Source organism: Lichenostomus cassidix, chromosome 5 (assembly GCF_008360975.1).
Source record: "Lichenostomus cassidix isolate B80296 chromosome 5, HeHo_3.0, whole genome shotgun sequence".
Taxonomy (NCBI): Eukaryota; Metazoa; Chordata; class Aves; order Passeriformes; family Meliphagidae; genus Lichenostomus; species Lichenostomus cassidix.
This window is the reverse complement of record NC_139486.1, coordinates 29,820,433-29,835,744: the sequence shown is the minus strand read 5'-3', so window position 1 is coordinate 29,835,744 and position 15,312 is coordinate 29,820,433. Positions and strand designations below refer to the sequence as shown.

At 46.5% G+C, this 15,312-nt stretch overlaps 2 protein-coding genes across 2 annotated transcripts; both read left to right on the top strand.

Moving 5' to 3' along the window:
* The first annotated feature begins 6,938 nt into the window (after nucleotides 1–6,938).
* On the top strand, nucleotides 6,939–9,360 carry LOC146436243 (ciliary microtubule associated protein 1A-like). Its single transcript, XM_085062011.1, has 6 exons — nucleotides 6,939–7,419; nucleotides 7,545–7,745; nucleotides 7,968–8,069; nucleotides 8,423–8,544; nucleotides 9,002–9,139; nucleotides 9,253–9,360. Exons 1-6 carry the CDS (start codon nucleotides 7,314–7,316, stop codon nucleotides 9,343–9,345), a joined length of 762 nt encoding a protein of 253 aa, XP_084918137.1. The 5' UTR covers nucleotides 6,939–7,313; the 3' UTR covers nucleotides 9,346–9,360.
* Nucleotides 9,361–11,003: 1,643 nt separating this feature from the next.
* LOC146436242 (ciliary microtubule associated protein 1A-like) lies at nucleotides 11,004–13,421 on the top strand. Its single transcript, XM_085062010.1, has 6 exons — nucleotides 11,004–11,480; nucleotides 11,606–11,806; nucleotides 12,029–12,130; nucleotides 12,484–12,605; nucleotides 13,063–13,200; nucleotides 13,314–13,421. The coding sequence occupies exons 1-6, from the start codon at nucleotides 11,375–11,377 to the stop codon at nucleotides 13,404–13,406; spliced, it is 762 nt and encodes a 253-aa protein (XP_084918136.1). The 5' UTR covers nucleotides 11,004–11,374; the 3' UTR covers nucleotides 13,407–13,421.
* Nucleotides 13,422–15,312: the final 1,891 nt, after the last annotated feature.

Below are 15,312 nucleotides of genomic sequence, written 5' to 3'. Positions count from 1 at the left end.
TGGGTTTCGTGCACCTCCGTGGCATTCTGTAAATCCTGAATTCTTTTTCCACAGTGAGTCCACACATATACATTAAACTGCAATTCTCTGGGGCTGTCAGAACTGCAGACCAGCCTGAGGCATGGCAGTATGATAAAGTTTTCAGGCCCTGTTTAGTTAAGGCTGAAAATCTGGGACCCAGCCAATCTACACCACTCAGGGCTCTTTTCACAGTCCAAAATGATTTGGCTTAAACATTTCCAACTGTGATGAGGTCTCATTTCAGTGATTATACAGTCATTCACTTTTCCACATCAACATCAAAGTCATTAACAACTGAGTATTATTGCATTGGCTGGAATTCAGTTAAGGACTAGAGGGATGTTGCTCTTTATTAAGATAAATCATTGCCTTGGTTATGTCACCCATGAAATAATCAATTTACTGTGTTGGTTAATTTCCTCCCTCTTTGATCTGTGAATTAAATTCAGCAGATCATTGTTCCACACAACTGCAGTGGAAAGGATGCTTTAAAATAAATTCACCACATTTTCTAATGGTACAAGTCTGGTAACTGTGTAAAACAAGACTGCACATGGCCTGATCTATTTCAACAGTTTCCTTTGAAAGCTTAAGGGGAAAATGAACCAGTAACACCTATTTGGGTGATACTCCCTCAAAATTCCTGATGAATGAACCAGAGGAAAGAGAAAAGCTAGCAGAATGGATTCTGAGGCCTTCCGAGGGGTTAGCCTGATTACCAGAGCAAATGAAAATAATTCTATCAAAGTGTAAGGCTATTTCTTTATAGCCTTCATGAGTTTACTTACTGAGATGCTTACTGTAAGAATTTTTTTCAAAAATACTACTCATAACAAGCTGACTATTCTGAACAGAATAAAACTGTACTGATACCAATTGGTGTTCTTAATATTCTTTTGCATTCAACTATGCATTCTGAAATTAAACTGCATCTATAAATAAGCCCACGTTGACTGTGGAAATCACTGTGCCTATCAATGAGAAACTGATTATGAAACATTGAAGCCCAAAACTGACTCTTCATTTAACAGAATTTCACAGCAGTGTAGGTATTTAAGTCTCACTTTTCTTGTATTAAACTCTAACTGTTCACAGATTAAATAATCTATGCTAATTAAAATCAACACAGACTTCTACCGTATTTTTCTAATGTAAGCTGAGATCCATGCCTCTTCTAAAACTTCAGCTCTTCTCACGTATATGTCCTTTAAACTCGAGACTATTGTCCATCATAAGCTTTGAGAAACAGGAACAGCATGTGATGTGGTTTTAAGAAATTGAGCTGAGATTGTGTTGTAAAATATGCCTAATATTCTCCTAGTGATAGTATTGCTGGGCTGGACTGGCCAAGACTATGTACATCTCCCTGGTCAAGTTCACTGCTGCATTTCCCAAACTATTTTGCAATGGTGCCACATCCCCAGTGTTAGGCACATAGACCCCTCATGTTGCAAAAGCTGCTTAATCTTTGAGGGAAGACAGTGTACAAATTGGATTAATTGTTGTGTTATTGCCCAATCTCCCACAATTGTACTGCTTAGGTTACTGTAAAATGGTCAGCATCTAATTTTGTTAGACTTTGAGGTAAACAGCATGTAGGTTTCTGATTGTAGAACCAGGACACAGAATTTCTTCCACATTTTGACATCTTAAAGCTATATTTATATAACCTTAAAGGGTCTAGAACATGTATTGGTGAGATTAAATGCTATTAGTTTTGAAAGAAAATGCATACGAAAATACTACTGCTAAAATAGTTGAAAATTCCTGACCCAACTGAAAAGAAATCACTTTATTTGCTAACTCTAATTCCCATTACATGAGTAAAATATTTTCAGTAATTCTCAGGTCAAATTTACAAATTGGAGCAATGGATTAAGAAGATATAATACTGTTTCATTATAAGAATAATACCTCAAATTCACTTAAAAACTAATGAAAGCTCATTGCAGATTGGTTTCTATAGCAATTACTTATAGTGTTTCTCCTCACATTTAACAAAAATTGTGTGTGATTTCATGAAAGAAAAACAATTTGCATTAACAAATTATTTCAGTGCATTTGAAAGTCATGACACAAAATATACCCCAGCTGAGTATGCAGGAGAATGAACACTAATGAAAGTTCAAAGTCAGAACTACATAGAAATTCGTAGTAAATCAGTCAGGATATTCAGAAGATGTGAGGAAGCTTAGTATTGAACAGTTAATTGCAACTGCAGTGAACACGATTAATGTACATGACAATCTATGTTGCTTATAAACCTTTTCACTTAGCAATCAAATTACTATTTTCTAATTAATTGAATATGTTAGTTTCTCCTTGTCAATTGTTTCATATTCACGGTACTTTTTCCAGTTAGTTTCCATTTTTAAATGAATCATTCTATGAGCAGAAAGTGAAAACATTGCTATTCCTCAAGCATGATTTCTTATTTTGTTGACATGAATGCATAGTAACTGCAAGTTTCTTCAAGCTGTTGTGGAATATTTATTTTTTAGTTGCCATGAGGTCATACACTTGGAGTTTTTAGATGACAGAAACTCCTGGTGGAGTTTTGAACACATTTAGCTTTTGTAATTCTGCTTCAGGCACTAGCAGGCACATTAAACAATCACTGATTGACTTTTATTAAGCGATTTGTAAGGCTGATATGCTCAGGAATGCAACCTATGGACAGATTCTTGAAATACAGCCGAAACAGGAATCTTAGAGAAATTCCAAAAATAGGAGGTAATACTCTCCTTGCAAACTAATTTTTTTCTTTAGATAATATTCTTTACTTTATAAGATATTATCCTTTCTCTGCTTTAGGTATTTGATTTGAGAAGTTCATAAATAAATCTATGATTATTAAAAACAAAAAACAAATTACCTATCACAGACTTAATTTCATGCCTGTGATATCTTACATGAAAATAATATTTTTTTCCACTAAGGTAGATAAAGAATTTAAGTTGAAATGTTAACTGGTGTAAAATTAATATATTGGTTTCTTTGGTATAAACTAGCTAGAAGCCCTGAGGAAGATGCTGCACAGTGAGACTCCAGATCTGTCCATGGATTATTCCCTTGCTCTGGGATAAACTGGAGCCAAGCTGTACTTGGCATGCATTTCTTTCCTTAGTGAGCAACTCTGTTCAGCTCAATAAAGGGTTGAGAGGAAGGGGCCAGAATTACACCTTTCTCTAGGCTACTCACCTGTACAGGGTGACTAGAAACACACAAAACAAACCCTTCTATAGAAAACATTCTCCCATCCCATGCTGTCTTTCATAGTGATTCCACATATACCATGATCCCCCTTGATGGATTAGAGCTGTACAAGCCATTTCCTGATTGTATAAAACATACGTTATGTGATTTCATGGATTTTGATGCCTGTGGGATCTCAATTTTTTGTTTTAAAAGTTTGGTTTGGATTTATTTAATACATGGGATTTATTTAATTGCTAGAGCTGTAAATCAAATTAATTTTCTCCTATGAACATATAATTATCATTATATATTCTAAGAAAAAAATGTAATTAGTGATTTGAGGTCTCTCTTTTATTTTTCATTTTTACATCAAAAAGCATCTGTCATACTGTTTAGTCCAGCAAGCTTTCCATGTATGAGTCCCCAGACTGAAGCAGCAGTTCTACAGTTTTGAAGGGTTTATAGAGACAGCCTCAGGATCTCTAAGTGCATTTACACACTCGAATTGATGTCCATGAAAATGCTTAACATTCTTCTTAAAAACAGAAGTACTGCAGGGTCTGATAAGTCTAGTCCATGTTCTCTGAACCAAAAAAATGCTCATGGTGGGTGCCTTCTTGCCACTTCCATATAATTAAACTTTTGAGTAGTATATCTCAGCATTGGAACAGTACTGTTAAAGGTCCACAGTGGAGTACCAAAAAGAAGAAAAACAGACAAATTTATCTAAGCATTTTCATTAATTGTTAAGATGATCCTGCTGATGAGACACAAAGACTCAAATTCTGTCCTTAACTGACTCAGAATGGAAACTGCACATATATGAAAGCCCTCAAAATTATAGGTATTTAAGCCTCCATCTCTTTTAAAACCAAGTGTTGAAACTAGATCAAACTTAACTGCTGACATTTTAAATTTTTTTTTTTAATTGTCAAAAGAAAAGAACATATCTAGTGTGGCATACACTAGAGCTCATACAATTTGGTATTTGATTGCACCAGCATGTATTATGCTGGGAGCTCTGGGTACAGCAAGGATCCTCCACATCACCCAAATTATCTCTGGAACATATAGGTAAAATCTGCTGTACTAATTTTTGTTTTAATTAAACCAATGGGGTCATTTCCTAAAGTGCACTGTACAAAGATCTTGTGACGTGTAGTGAAAATGTATAGGTATCCACTTATTTGTGAATAATATATCATACACAGTACTACTGAAGAGTTTAATCAATTTTAATAGGCATCTTTTAATTTGGCCATCCTTTTGTGTTGACACAGGCTACAACTTCCAGCAACATTCTTCTATACTCTCTCTAAACACAGATCAATTACAGCATATCCTTTTAAGAAGTTTGAAATAAAATATGCTAAGTATATTAAAAATGTGCCAAGTATGTTACGCCCACTGCCAGTTTCAATATTAGTAAATTATCCTGTTTTGCAAGTCATTGCCTATTGCTATTTACAGACTATGTGAATAAACCACTAGCTTTCATTCATTCTAGGCTCTGGAGCCTACTGATGGCAGCTCTGGGAAACAGCCTTTTGGCTGAGGGCTGTCACCTTCATTTTTTGAATGCTCTGCACCAGGGATACTTCTTGGGATTGCTATCAATATGCTCCAGGGTAAATGCACGCCTCTGTGGGATTCTTGTGGGGGCTGTGATCATTAGGCTCCAGTTTTAACATCTCCAAACCACTGATAAGCTTTCCTCTGTAGCTGTTATCAGTAGGTTTCAAAGTTAACATACCAACACCCAAGAAGGCTTTTTACTGTAATGGCTGTTTTTAAGTCTCCAGAGTGCAAACAACGCCCCAAAAGGCTAGGGGAGCTGCCATCAGTAGGCTCCAAAGTATCATCTAAACAGAACCTAATTGATAGCTTTGCACTGATAAAGGACACAGGGGAAAGCGGGAGGAAAAAAATGGATGTGGAAGATTCAGGTGAATGCCGCCAAGAACAAAAGAACTAGTTAAGCCTCATCAACTAATGCTCGCATTTCTAACGTAATCCAACAAGAAACACGATTAGCCAGCTGCACTGGTGATGCATTAACACTTGCAAGCCTTCTCAGTATCTGCTTTACCCACTCAAAGAGAGCAAGCTCATTTATATACAATTTTGTTAGTGTATCAAAGACTGAAAGTGTTATGAAAACTGCTGATTATACTGCACGAGTACTTGACCAGTGGGAGAAAATGCTGTCTGTGTGTGCCTTTGAAGTTTAAGTGCCCTTCACTATATAAATCAGCTTGTGTTAAAGGACTCTTATCTCTTCTAAACTGGTTTGCCACTCCATTGTTTTACCTCACCCACACCATCTCTATTCAAATCACAATTTGTAAGCTTCAGAATGTATTTCCTATCTGGTGCTATATTAACCACAGCCCATGGAGCACAGCAATGAAAGAAAAGCCATAAGGATCTCAAACCATAAAAACTTGGAGATTGAAAGCTTTACGGGGTCACCAAACAAAGCATGGGTAATGACTGGTATCATTAACAAAGTGTAAAGAAATCTGGAGACAAATCTGGCAGGGGCACTCACATTGCAGGTGTAGACACACACACTACTGGCAAAATCAGAATAATGCTTAACCCTGTCCAACACTCCCAGAGTAACCTTGAAAGGGTTCATGTGTTCCTGAAGTATCAACATTGAAAAAACTTGTGACCACGAACTCCCAAAGCAACCTGGAGAAGTGGGCATAGAAAGGGACAAACCTGCTTGAAGACATCAGTAGTGTCTGAGGAGTGATGCAGACACTGGGGGCCCTCAAATGGAGAGGCCAGAACAACTGAGATGATTCACAGTTTTGCTCCCTCCCTTCCCTCTAAAAGTAAGACCGTAGCATAGAGACCTTAGAAAAGCATCAATAGATACAAAGCACAAGCTGGGCACTGAACATTCTCAACTTCCCAGTTCACTTTGGGGGATCTCCCATTGCAAATGCCTGCAGGCATAGTAAGTGGCAGTTACAGCCAACTCACATTTATTCACCCCCAAAGATGGCCATTCTTTCTTTGTCGCTTAAATAAGATTAGAAACACAGTGGCTGAGCCTGGACCGAAGCTAAGCCAAATCCACTGTTTACTCACTCCTTCCCCCACGCCCCACCCCGAGCAGGAGTGAATGGAAGGGCAAAAGCAAGAAGAGCGGAAGTCTCAGACAAAAAACTTAATTCTTCTGGTCCTTGGAGAGGTTGTTTATCCCCTCTAGCTACGTGGTGAAAGTGTTTCTCCCCTCCAGCTAAGTGGTGATGTCAAAAGGATTCTCCCCTGGTTTCTAGGGAATGGGGCGGGAAGTGGAGTAGCGAGCTCCCACAGGCGCTCTAAGGCAGGAGCCTCTCTCAGCTCTGTGGTCAGCAGATCAGTCAGACTCCACGCATTTGACAGAAGCCCTGTGCTCAGACACCACTGGACACGAGAGGGCCGGGCTAGGTGTCTGTCCATGGGGGCACAAGCAGGTCTTTGTGAGAACCAGCGGGGGCTGTCCCCTGCCGCACTGAGCCACTCCGTGGCAGCCCCGTGGGCAGCCCCAGCGGAGCCCCGCAGGCAATAGGGCAGCGCTGCAGCACAAACAACATCATCGGGCTCTTCACATCACAATGGGCCTCGCTCATCACTGGGTGAGAATGGCCCTTTGGGATGTCACCTAGTGAGGGATCCACCCAGCAATGGATTATGAAGTCACGGAGGAGCTGTTGTCCTTCCCTGTGTCTCACCCAGTCAGCGCCAAATTCCAGCTGAGCAAGTTCATGTGTACACGTGCCTGAGGCTACCTGGCTGCCTGGCCAGCACTGCACTTCTACGCAGCTGCTGGCCAGGCCAACAGTTACTGCCCGAGGGCACAGCAGGGTGTTTTTGCTGCATCTTTTCTTCTAACTTGCTGCTTCTCCCCCATTCCTCCTTCTCCTCCGTCTCTACTTCTTCTTGTTCTTCACTTTCCTCCACTTTCCTTCACTTTCTTCCGTGATGTTAGTTTCACTTTCTTGCTGCTCTGGGCTAGAGGAAAGCTCCGCACCAGGGCTGTGTCAGGGCTACCCCTTGGTAGCTCTCCTGTTTTTCCTGTAGATTCCCTAGCCAGCAGCATGGAGGGACCCTGGGTGGGCAGCTGGAGGCCTCATCCCCGACGGGGCCCAATCCTTGCAGAGTTCAGCACCCCGGGTCCCAAGTACTGGCTGCCTGGGTCAACAGGTACACCAGCTATCATGGGAAGGTGAAAGCAGCACGAGGCACAGCACACCTCTTGCTTGCACTTAGAAACTGCCTTTCACTACACAGTTGCAGGCACATGTCCTTTCGCTGTCTTTTCTCCCCAGGATACAGGGCTCATGATCCCACCAAAGACAGAGCGCCTGCATACACATTTCGAGGGACCAAGTGTCCCCTTGCAGACACCTGCTCACCTGGTCCTCGGTACTTCCTCAATCCAGCCATTCTCAAGACTGGGAAGGAAAAGGCTCCATCGCCACTTGTGACTGCACGTCCCAAGACCAAGATTCAAGTCACCCCTGGACCCAGTGAGTAGCATTTCTGCAGCCCTTCTTCCAGGCCAGGCAAGCACACCCTACTGTTTCCCTGTGCCACTGGGGCACAAAACCCTCAGCTCTTTCCCTGGATGAGTATGAGTATCAGAGAGTTCCAGACAGAAAACAAACAAGGCTGAGCACTTCCTCCTGATCTCTCCTCTTTGGCTTGTGGTTAGGTCCCCAGCTTCACTCCTCTCTCCTCCTCTCTCCCAGGTGACTATACCACGGCAACAGCTAACAGATTTGTCTTCTACTCTGCACCGATGCCGAGCATGGTCTTCCGGCCGAAGGACGTAAAACCTTTCCAAACACCAGGTACAGGAACTTGGGGAAAAAGACACTCTTACAGCCTGCTTGTCCTCCAGGGAATGTCTGCAGCTCTTTCAACAGCCCTAGCAAAAAGCTTAGGCAGCAGGACACAGTGTGCACTCAGCAAGCTTCTTGCTGCCCCGGAGCACCAACTTCTCCCATCTCACAGGAGAACTGGCAGCTCTGGCTTCAAACAGTTGATGCACACCGCATGCAACACAAGCCGCAGGCATCGGGATGAGGGGCAGGATACTCTTCCTGCTCCTCACAGCCCACTTGCCAGGCTGATTCCCGCCCACCCAGGCAGTGCAGCCTTTCCCACAGGACTCACCTATGCTCTCGTCCTGTTCCCTTTCCAGGTCCTGGCACCTACACCTTGCCCAGGATTCTGGGACCCAACACAGCTGTAACCCATGCCAACCCATGCTACTCCATGAAATGGAAGAGTCAATATGGGAGCTGTTTTCAAGACCTTGCAAAGGTGAGATGTGTTTCTCTGTTCTCTCACAGCAGCAGCAGCAGCTCAGCTGCTCTCCTCAGGGCAGAAGGGCCCCAGTGCCTGCTGTATCCCCACTGCAAGCTTCCCTACACCTGCAGCAAAGCCTGAGAAGCCACAGGGCCTCTTGCTCTCTGCTGCAACCAGCAACACTGACACCTGCAGTCCCTCACTTTTCAACATTAACAGCGTTGGCATGCTACAGCTCACTGGCAGGCTACAGCTCACTGGCACTAAGGGCCATCTCCCTCTTCCTTGGTAATATCTACCTCTCATCAGGGGAACTGGAGGTTCCTTCACCCAAAGAGCCCTCCTTCCCAGGGCTCCAGATCTCCCACACCACTCCTCTGGCCAGCCACCTAAAGCAGCACAGAACTCATGGGTGCCCAGCAAGAATCCACACCGCCTTTTGTGCCCACCAACCTCATTGCTTCTCTTGCAGACGCCAGGTCCTGCGGCATTTGATGAAGTGGAAATGGATGTCTACAAGAAGAAGGCTCCCCAGTACTCAATGGGACTGAAAACCCAACTTCCTGGCAGGGGTCGGATGCCAGGCCCAGCAGACTACAGAGTGGGAAAGGTAAGGCAGCCTGTCCACCAATGTGTTATGACAGACAGCCTTCATTTGAGGACAAGTCTGGAGAACAAGGAACCATCTTCACCTTTCTTTTTCTTCCCACTTCCCCCGTCCAGGTGTCGCTCATCAAGGCTCGGGATCCTGCTTACACTTTTGGACTCCGACATTCTATCTACAAAGCTTCTTTAATACCTTCAACACTCGATTAAAACCAGATACCTGCAGAGACCTCCTTCTGTTCCTCCTCTGCTGCAGGGAGTGGTTAGGCACGTGTGGGTGTGGACCATTGGCTCTCACTCTTTCATGTCTATGCTTCAGTCAAACGTAGTAGGGTGAGGGGAGAGCAGCGAGGTAACAGCCTGAGTAAGGCTAACATCTCCAACAGCACTGTTTCACCCAGCCAGAGCAAAACACTGTGAAAGCATTCCAGTCCTACCTTGCTCCCACCCCACGGCTGAGCATTTCCACAGATCCATGCTGGTCCCCATGGACACAACCCATCTCAGCATCCCCCTTTTCAGTGCACACAGGTGGCATCTGCCCAGGGTGTGCCCAGAAACACAGCTGCCCTGCATTATCTCCTGCCAGAGGCAGGAGCTCATTGGCACAGGCAAAGTCCCCAAACCACTGACAGTTAAGGAGAAAGAACCAATATTCCCAGTATGAAAATGTAATCGTCATAGGATCCTGCAACCGCCCAGGTGGGTAGGGACCTTGGAAGGTGACCTCATCCAGCCCTTGTGTGGGAAAGGCAGCCTGGAGGAGACTACTGCCAACTTGATTGCCTCCAGTGATGGGACTCTATTGCATCCCTGGGGAGGTGTTCCCCCTCTGGCTAGGTGGTGATACATAAAGGATTTGTTCCTGATTTCTGGGGAGCAGGATGGGAATTTGAGCAGGCATCTCCCATAGGCACTGCAAGGCATCAGCCTGTCTCAGGCTCTGTGGTCAGCAGTTCAGTCAGACTCAGCCTGTTATATATGTACTGATAAAGTACTTGATTTAATCATAAAAAAGCAAAAAAGCTAGTTTTGAATAAATGTAGAAAACCGTGAAGTATAAGGTATAGGCATGTTCGGAGTGCTGCATTTAAAATATGCAACCCGAGACAACTCACCAAGATGTTTCTGGATATCTAGTTTTGTTCAGGAATCTGTCAATATCGTCATGCTATTTGGAAACACTCTACCCTTCCCATCTTAATTTGAATCTCAAGTGTTCCAATCAGTAAATATCATTAGAGATGGACAATGACTGCCTTAGGGTAGGAATAATATTGACGTTACATAACTAGTGAAACCAATAATTTTAACTGTTAAATTTAAGAATGGGGATAGTATGCACAGTATGCAAAAGAACTCATGTAATAATGATCAGCAGAAAAAGGGTATAAAGTGGATGGATTTTATTTGCTAACTTAAAAAGTTTGAAGGACTAATCCCCGGCAAGCCAGGCGCTGAAATAAATAAGCGTCTGCTTATTCACAACAAATTGGTATCGGACAAGCCTCTTACATCTTGTCCGGTAACAAACCCATTTGACAAAACCCCTGTGCTCAGACACCACTGGACACGAGAGGGCCGGGCTAGGTGTCTGTCCATGGGGGCACAAGCAAGTCTTTGTGAGAACCAGCGGGGGCTGTCCCTGCCGCACTGAGCCACTCCGTGGCAGCCCCGTGGGCAGCCCCAGCGGAGCCCCGCAGGCAATAGGGCAGCGCTGCAGCACAAACAACATCATCGGGGTCTTCACATCACAATGGGCCTCGCTCATCACTGAGTGAGAATGGCCCTTTGGGATGTCACCTAGTGAGGGATCCACCCAGCAATGGATTATGAAGTCACGGAGGAGCTGTTGTCCTTCCCTGTGTCTCACCCAGTCAGCGCCAAATTCCAGCTGAGCAAGTTCATGTGTACACGTGCCTGAGGCTACCTGGCTGCCTGGCCAGCACTGCACTTCTACGCAGCTGCTGGCCAGGCCAACAGTTACTGCCCGAGGGCACAGCAGGGTGTTTTTGCTGCATCTTTTCTTCTAACTTGCTGCTTCTCCCCCATTCCTCCTTCTCCTCCGTCTCTACTTCTTCTTGTTCTTCACTTTCCTCCACTTTCCTTCACTTTCTTCCGTGATGTTAGTTTCACTTTCTTGCTGCTCTGGGCTAGAGGAAAGCTCTGCACCAGGGCTGTGTCAGGGCTACCCCTTGGTAGCTCTCCTGTTTTTCCTGTAGATTCCCTAGCCAGCAGCATGGAGGGACCCTGGGTGGGCAGCTGGAGGCCTCATCCCCGACGGGGCCCAATCCTTGCAGAGTTCAGCACCCCGGGTCCCAAGTACTGGCTGCCTGGGTCGACAGGTACACCAGCTATCACGGGAAGGTGACAGCAGCACGAGGCACAGCACACCTCTTGCTTGCACTTAGAAACTGCCTTTCACTACACAGTTGCAGGCACATGTCCTTTCGCTGTCTTTTCTCCCCAGGATACAGGGCTCATGATCCCACCAAAGACAGAGCCCCTGCATACACATTTCGAGGGACCAAGTGTCCCCTTGCAGACACCTGCTCACCTGGTCCTCGGTACTTCCTCAATCCAGCCATTCTCAAGACTGGGAAGGAAAAGGCTCCATCGCCACTTGTGACTGCACGTCCCAAGACCAAGATTCAAGTCACCCCTGGACCCAGTGAGTAGCATTTCTGCAGCCCTTCTTCCAGGCCAGGCAAGCACACCCTACTGTTTCCCTGTGCCACTGGGGCACAAAACCCTCAGCTCTTTCCCTGGATGAGTATGAGTATCAGAGAGTTCCAGACAGAAAACAAACAAGGCTGAGCACTTCCTCCTGATCTCTCCTCTTTGGCTTGTGGTTAGGTCCCCAGCTTCACTCCTCTCTCCTCCTCTCTCCCAGGTGACTATACCACGGCAACAGCTAACAGATTTGTCTTCTACTCTGCACCGATGCCGAGCATGGTCTTCCGGCCGAAGGACGTAAAACCTTTCCAAACACCAGGTACAGGAACTTGGGGAAAAAGACACTCTTACAGCCTGCTCGTCCTCCAGGGAATGTCTGCAGCTCTTTCAACAGCCCTAGCAAAAAGCTTAGGCAGCAGGACACAGTGTGCACTCAGCAAGCTTCTTGCTGCCCCGGAGCACCAACTTCTCCCATCTCACAGGAGAACTGGCAGCTCTGGCTTCAAACAGTTGATGCACACCGCATGCAACACAAGCCGCAGGCATCGGGATGAGGGGCAGGATACTCTTCCTGCTCCTCACAGCCCACTTGCCAGGCTGATTCCCGCCCACCCAGGCAGTGCAGCCTTTCCCACAGGACTCACCTATGCTCTCGTCCTGTTCCCTTTCCAGGTCCTGGCACCTACACCTTGCCCAGGATTCTGGGACCCAACACAGCTGTAACCCATGCCAACCCATGCTACTCCATGAAATGGAAGAGTCAATATGGGAGCTGTTTTCAAGACCTTGCAAAGGTGAGATGTGCTTCTCTGTTCCCTCACAGCAGCAGCAGAAGCTCAGCTGCTCTCCTCAGGGCAGAATGGCCCCAGTGCCTGCTGTATCCCCACTGCGAGCTTCCCTGCACCTGCAGCAAAACCTGAGAAGCCACAGGGCCTCTTGCTCTCTGCTGCAACCAGCAACACTGACACCTGCAGTCCCTCACTTTTCAACATTAACAGCATTGGCATGCTACAGCTCACTGGCAGGCTACAGCTCACTGGCACTAAGGGCCATCTCCCTCTTCCTCGGTAATATCTACCTCTCATCAGGGGAACTGGAGGTTCTTTCACCCAAAGAGCCCTCCTTCCCAGGGCTCCAGATCTCCCACACCACTCCTCTGGCCAGCCACCTAAAGCAGCACAGAACTCATGGGTGCCCAGCAAGAATCCACACCGCCTTTTGTGCCCACCAACCTCATTGCTTCTCTTGCAGACGCCAGGTCCTGCGGCATTTGACGAAGTGGAAATGGATGTCTACAAGAAGAAGGCTCCCCAGTACTCAATGGGACTGAAAACCCAACTTCCTGGCAGGGGTCGGATGCCAGGCCCAGCAGACTACAGAGTGGGAAAGGTAAGGCAGCCTGTCCACCAATGTGTTATGACAGACAGCCTTCATTTGAGGACAAGTCTGGAGAACAAGGAACCATCTTCACCTTTCTTTTTCTTCCCACTTCCCCCATCCAGGTGTCGCTCATCAAGGCTCGGGATCCTGCTTACACTTTTGGACTCCGACATTCTATCTACAAAGCTTCTTTAATACCTTCAACACTCGATTAAAACCAGATACCTGCAGAGACCTCCTTCTGTTCCTCCTCTGCTGCAGGGAGTGGTTAGGCACGTGTGGGTGTGGACCATTGGCTCTCACTCTTTCATGTCTATGCTTCAGTCAAACGTAGTAGGGTGAGGGGAGAGCAGCGAGGTAACAGCCTGAGTAAGGCTAACATCTCCAACAGCACTGTTTCACCCAGCCAGAGCAAAACACTGTGAAAGCATTCCAGTCCTACCTTGCTCCCACCCCACGGCTGAGCATTCCCACAGATCCATGCTGGTCCCCATGGACACAACCCATCTCAGCATCCCCCTTTTCAGTGCACACAGGTGGCATCTGCCCAGGGTGTGCCCAGAAACACAGCTGCCCTGCATTATCTCCTGCCAGAGGCAGGAGCTCATTGGCACAGGCAAAGTCCCCAAACCACTGACAGTTAAGGAGAAAGAACCATTATTCCCAGTCTGAAAATGTAATCGTCATAGGATCCTGCAACCACCCAGGTGGGTAGGGACCTTGGAAGGTGACCTCATCCAGCCCTTGTGTGGGAAAGGCAGCCTGGAGGAGATTAGCCAGCTCCCAGCCAACTGCCAACTTGATTGCCTCCAGTGATGGGACTCTATTACATCCCTGCGGAGGCTGTTTCTCCCCCTCTGGCTAGGTGGTGATGTCAACAGGATTTGTCCCTGATTTCTGGGGAACAGGGTGGGAATTTGGGCAGCGAGCACAGGCACTGCAAGGCAGGAGCGTCTCTGAGCTCTCTAACCGCAGTTCAGTCAGACTCAACCCATTTGACAAAAGCCCAGTGCTCAGGCACCACTGGACATCAGAGGGCTGTGCTGGGTCTCTGTCCAGGGGGGGCACAAGGAGGTCTTTTTGAGAACCAGCTGGGGCTCTCCCCTGCCGCACTGAGCCACTTTCGTGGCAGCCCCGTGGGCAGCCCCATCGGAGCCCCGCAAGCAATAGGGCAGCGCTGCAACTCGGACAGAGCAGCGGGCAGTCCGCACTCTGCGCCGGCAGCGCCCAGGTGCCGGATAGCCTGCGGAAGTGTGCGTGTGACGGACTGCGGCAGGCGGAAGACGAATTCCCGGGACCTCGAGACGCAGACGCCGACCGCGAGACCCGGGACACTCGTCCCCTGGTACCTCTTGTCCGGCGCTGCCGAGCTGGCACATGGTGTCTCCAGGAGCTGCGGCCGCGGCAGCGCACAGAGCGGGCCCGGGAGCTCCTGAGCGCAGCTCCGGGCGGGAGACGGCAACGGTGGGGGGCAGCTCCGAGGGGGAAAGGCGAGTGGTGGGTGGGTGGTAGTGGTTTAATATTCTCACTGAATAAATAGAAGTAAATTACACTATTTTCCCCCAGCCGAGTCCGTTTCACGCGTCGTTATCTCTACTCATGGGCTTGTTTACCTTGTTTTCCGCCCCTGCCGTCCTGCTGAGGAGGGGTCGTGGAGACTTTGGTTGCCAGCGTCTCCTCAAAGTCGTACCCCGAGCAGGCATCTTCCTTGTCAGAGCTTCAGGTGCCCTTCTCTTAATTTTGAAACGTCTGTGCTTAGTGGGAAGTATTTTAACTCAAATTACATGAAGATCTAGATGAGTTAGAAAGATTACAGGAGAGCACAAAGTTAAAATAGGAAAATATTTGTTAAAAGTTGCTGTTGAAAAGGAGGGACTAAGGCAAATTAAGCTCTGATTAACAGACTGGATGTTCAGTCCTTTGTGGTGTAGGAAAATTTTAGAATTTTTTTTCTTTTTTAAATCTACAAAATAAATTTCGTTTTAGTATTATTTAATAAATTGATTGACCATTATGGTTCATATGTTTGACATTTCGGCATTCACACATAGTACGAGAGATGCCCCGTGTAAAGAGTGGGAGCCACACAACACCGAGGAGGTGAAAACTTCTCTGTTTGGC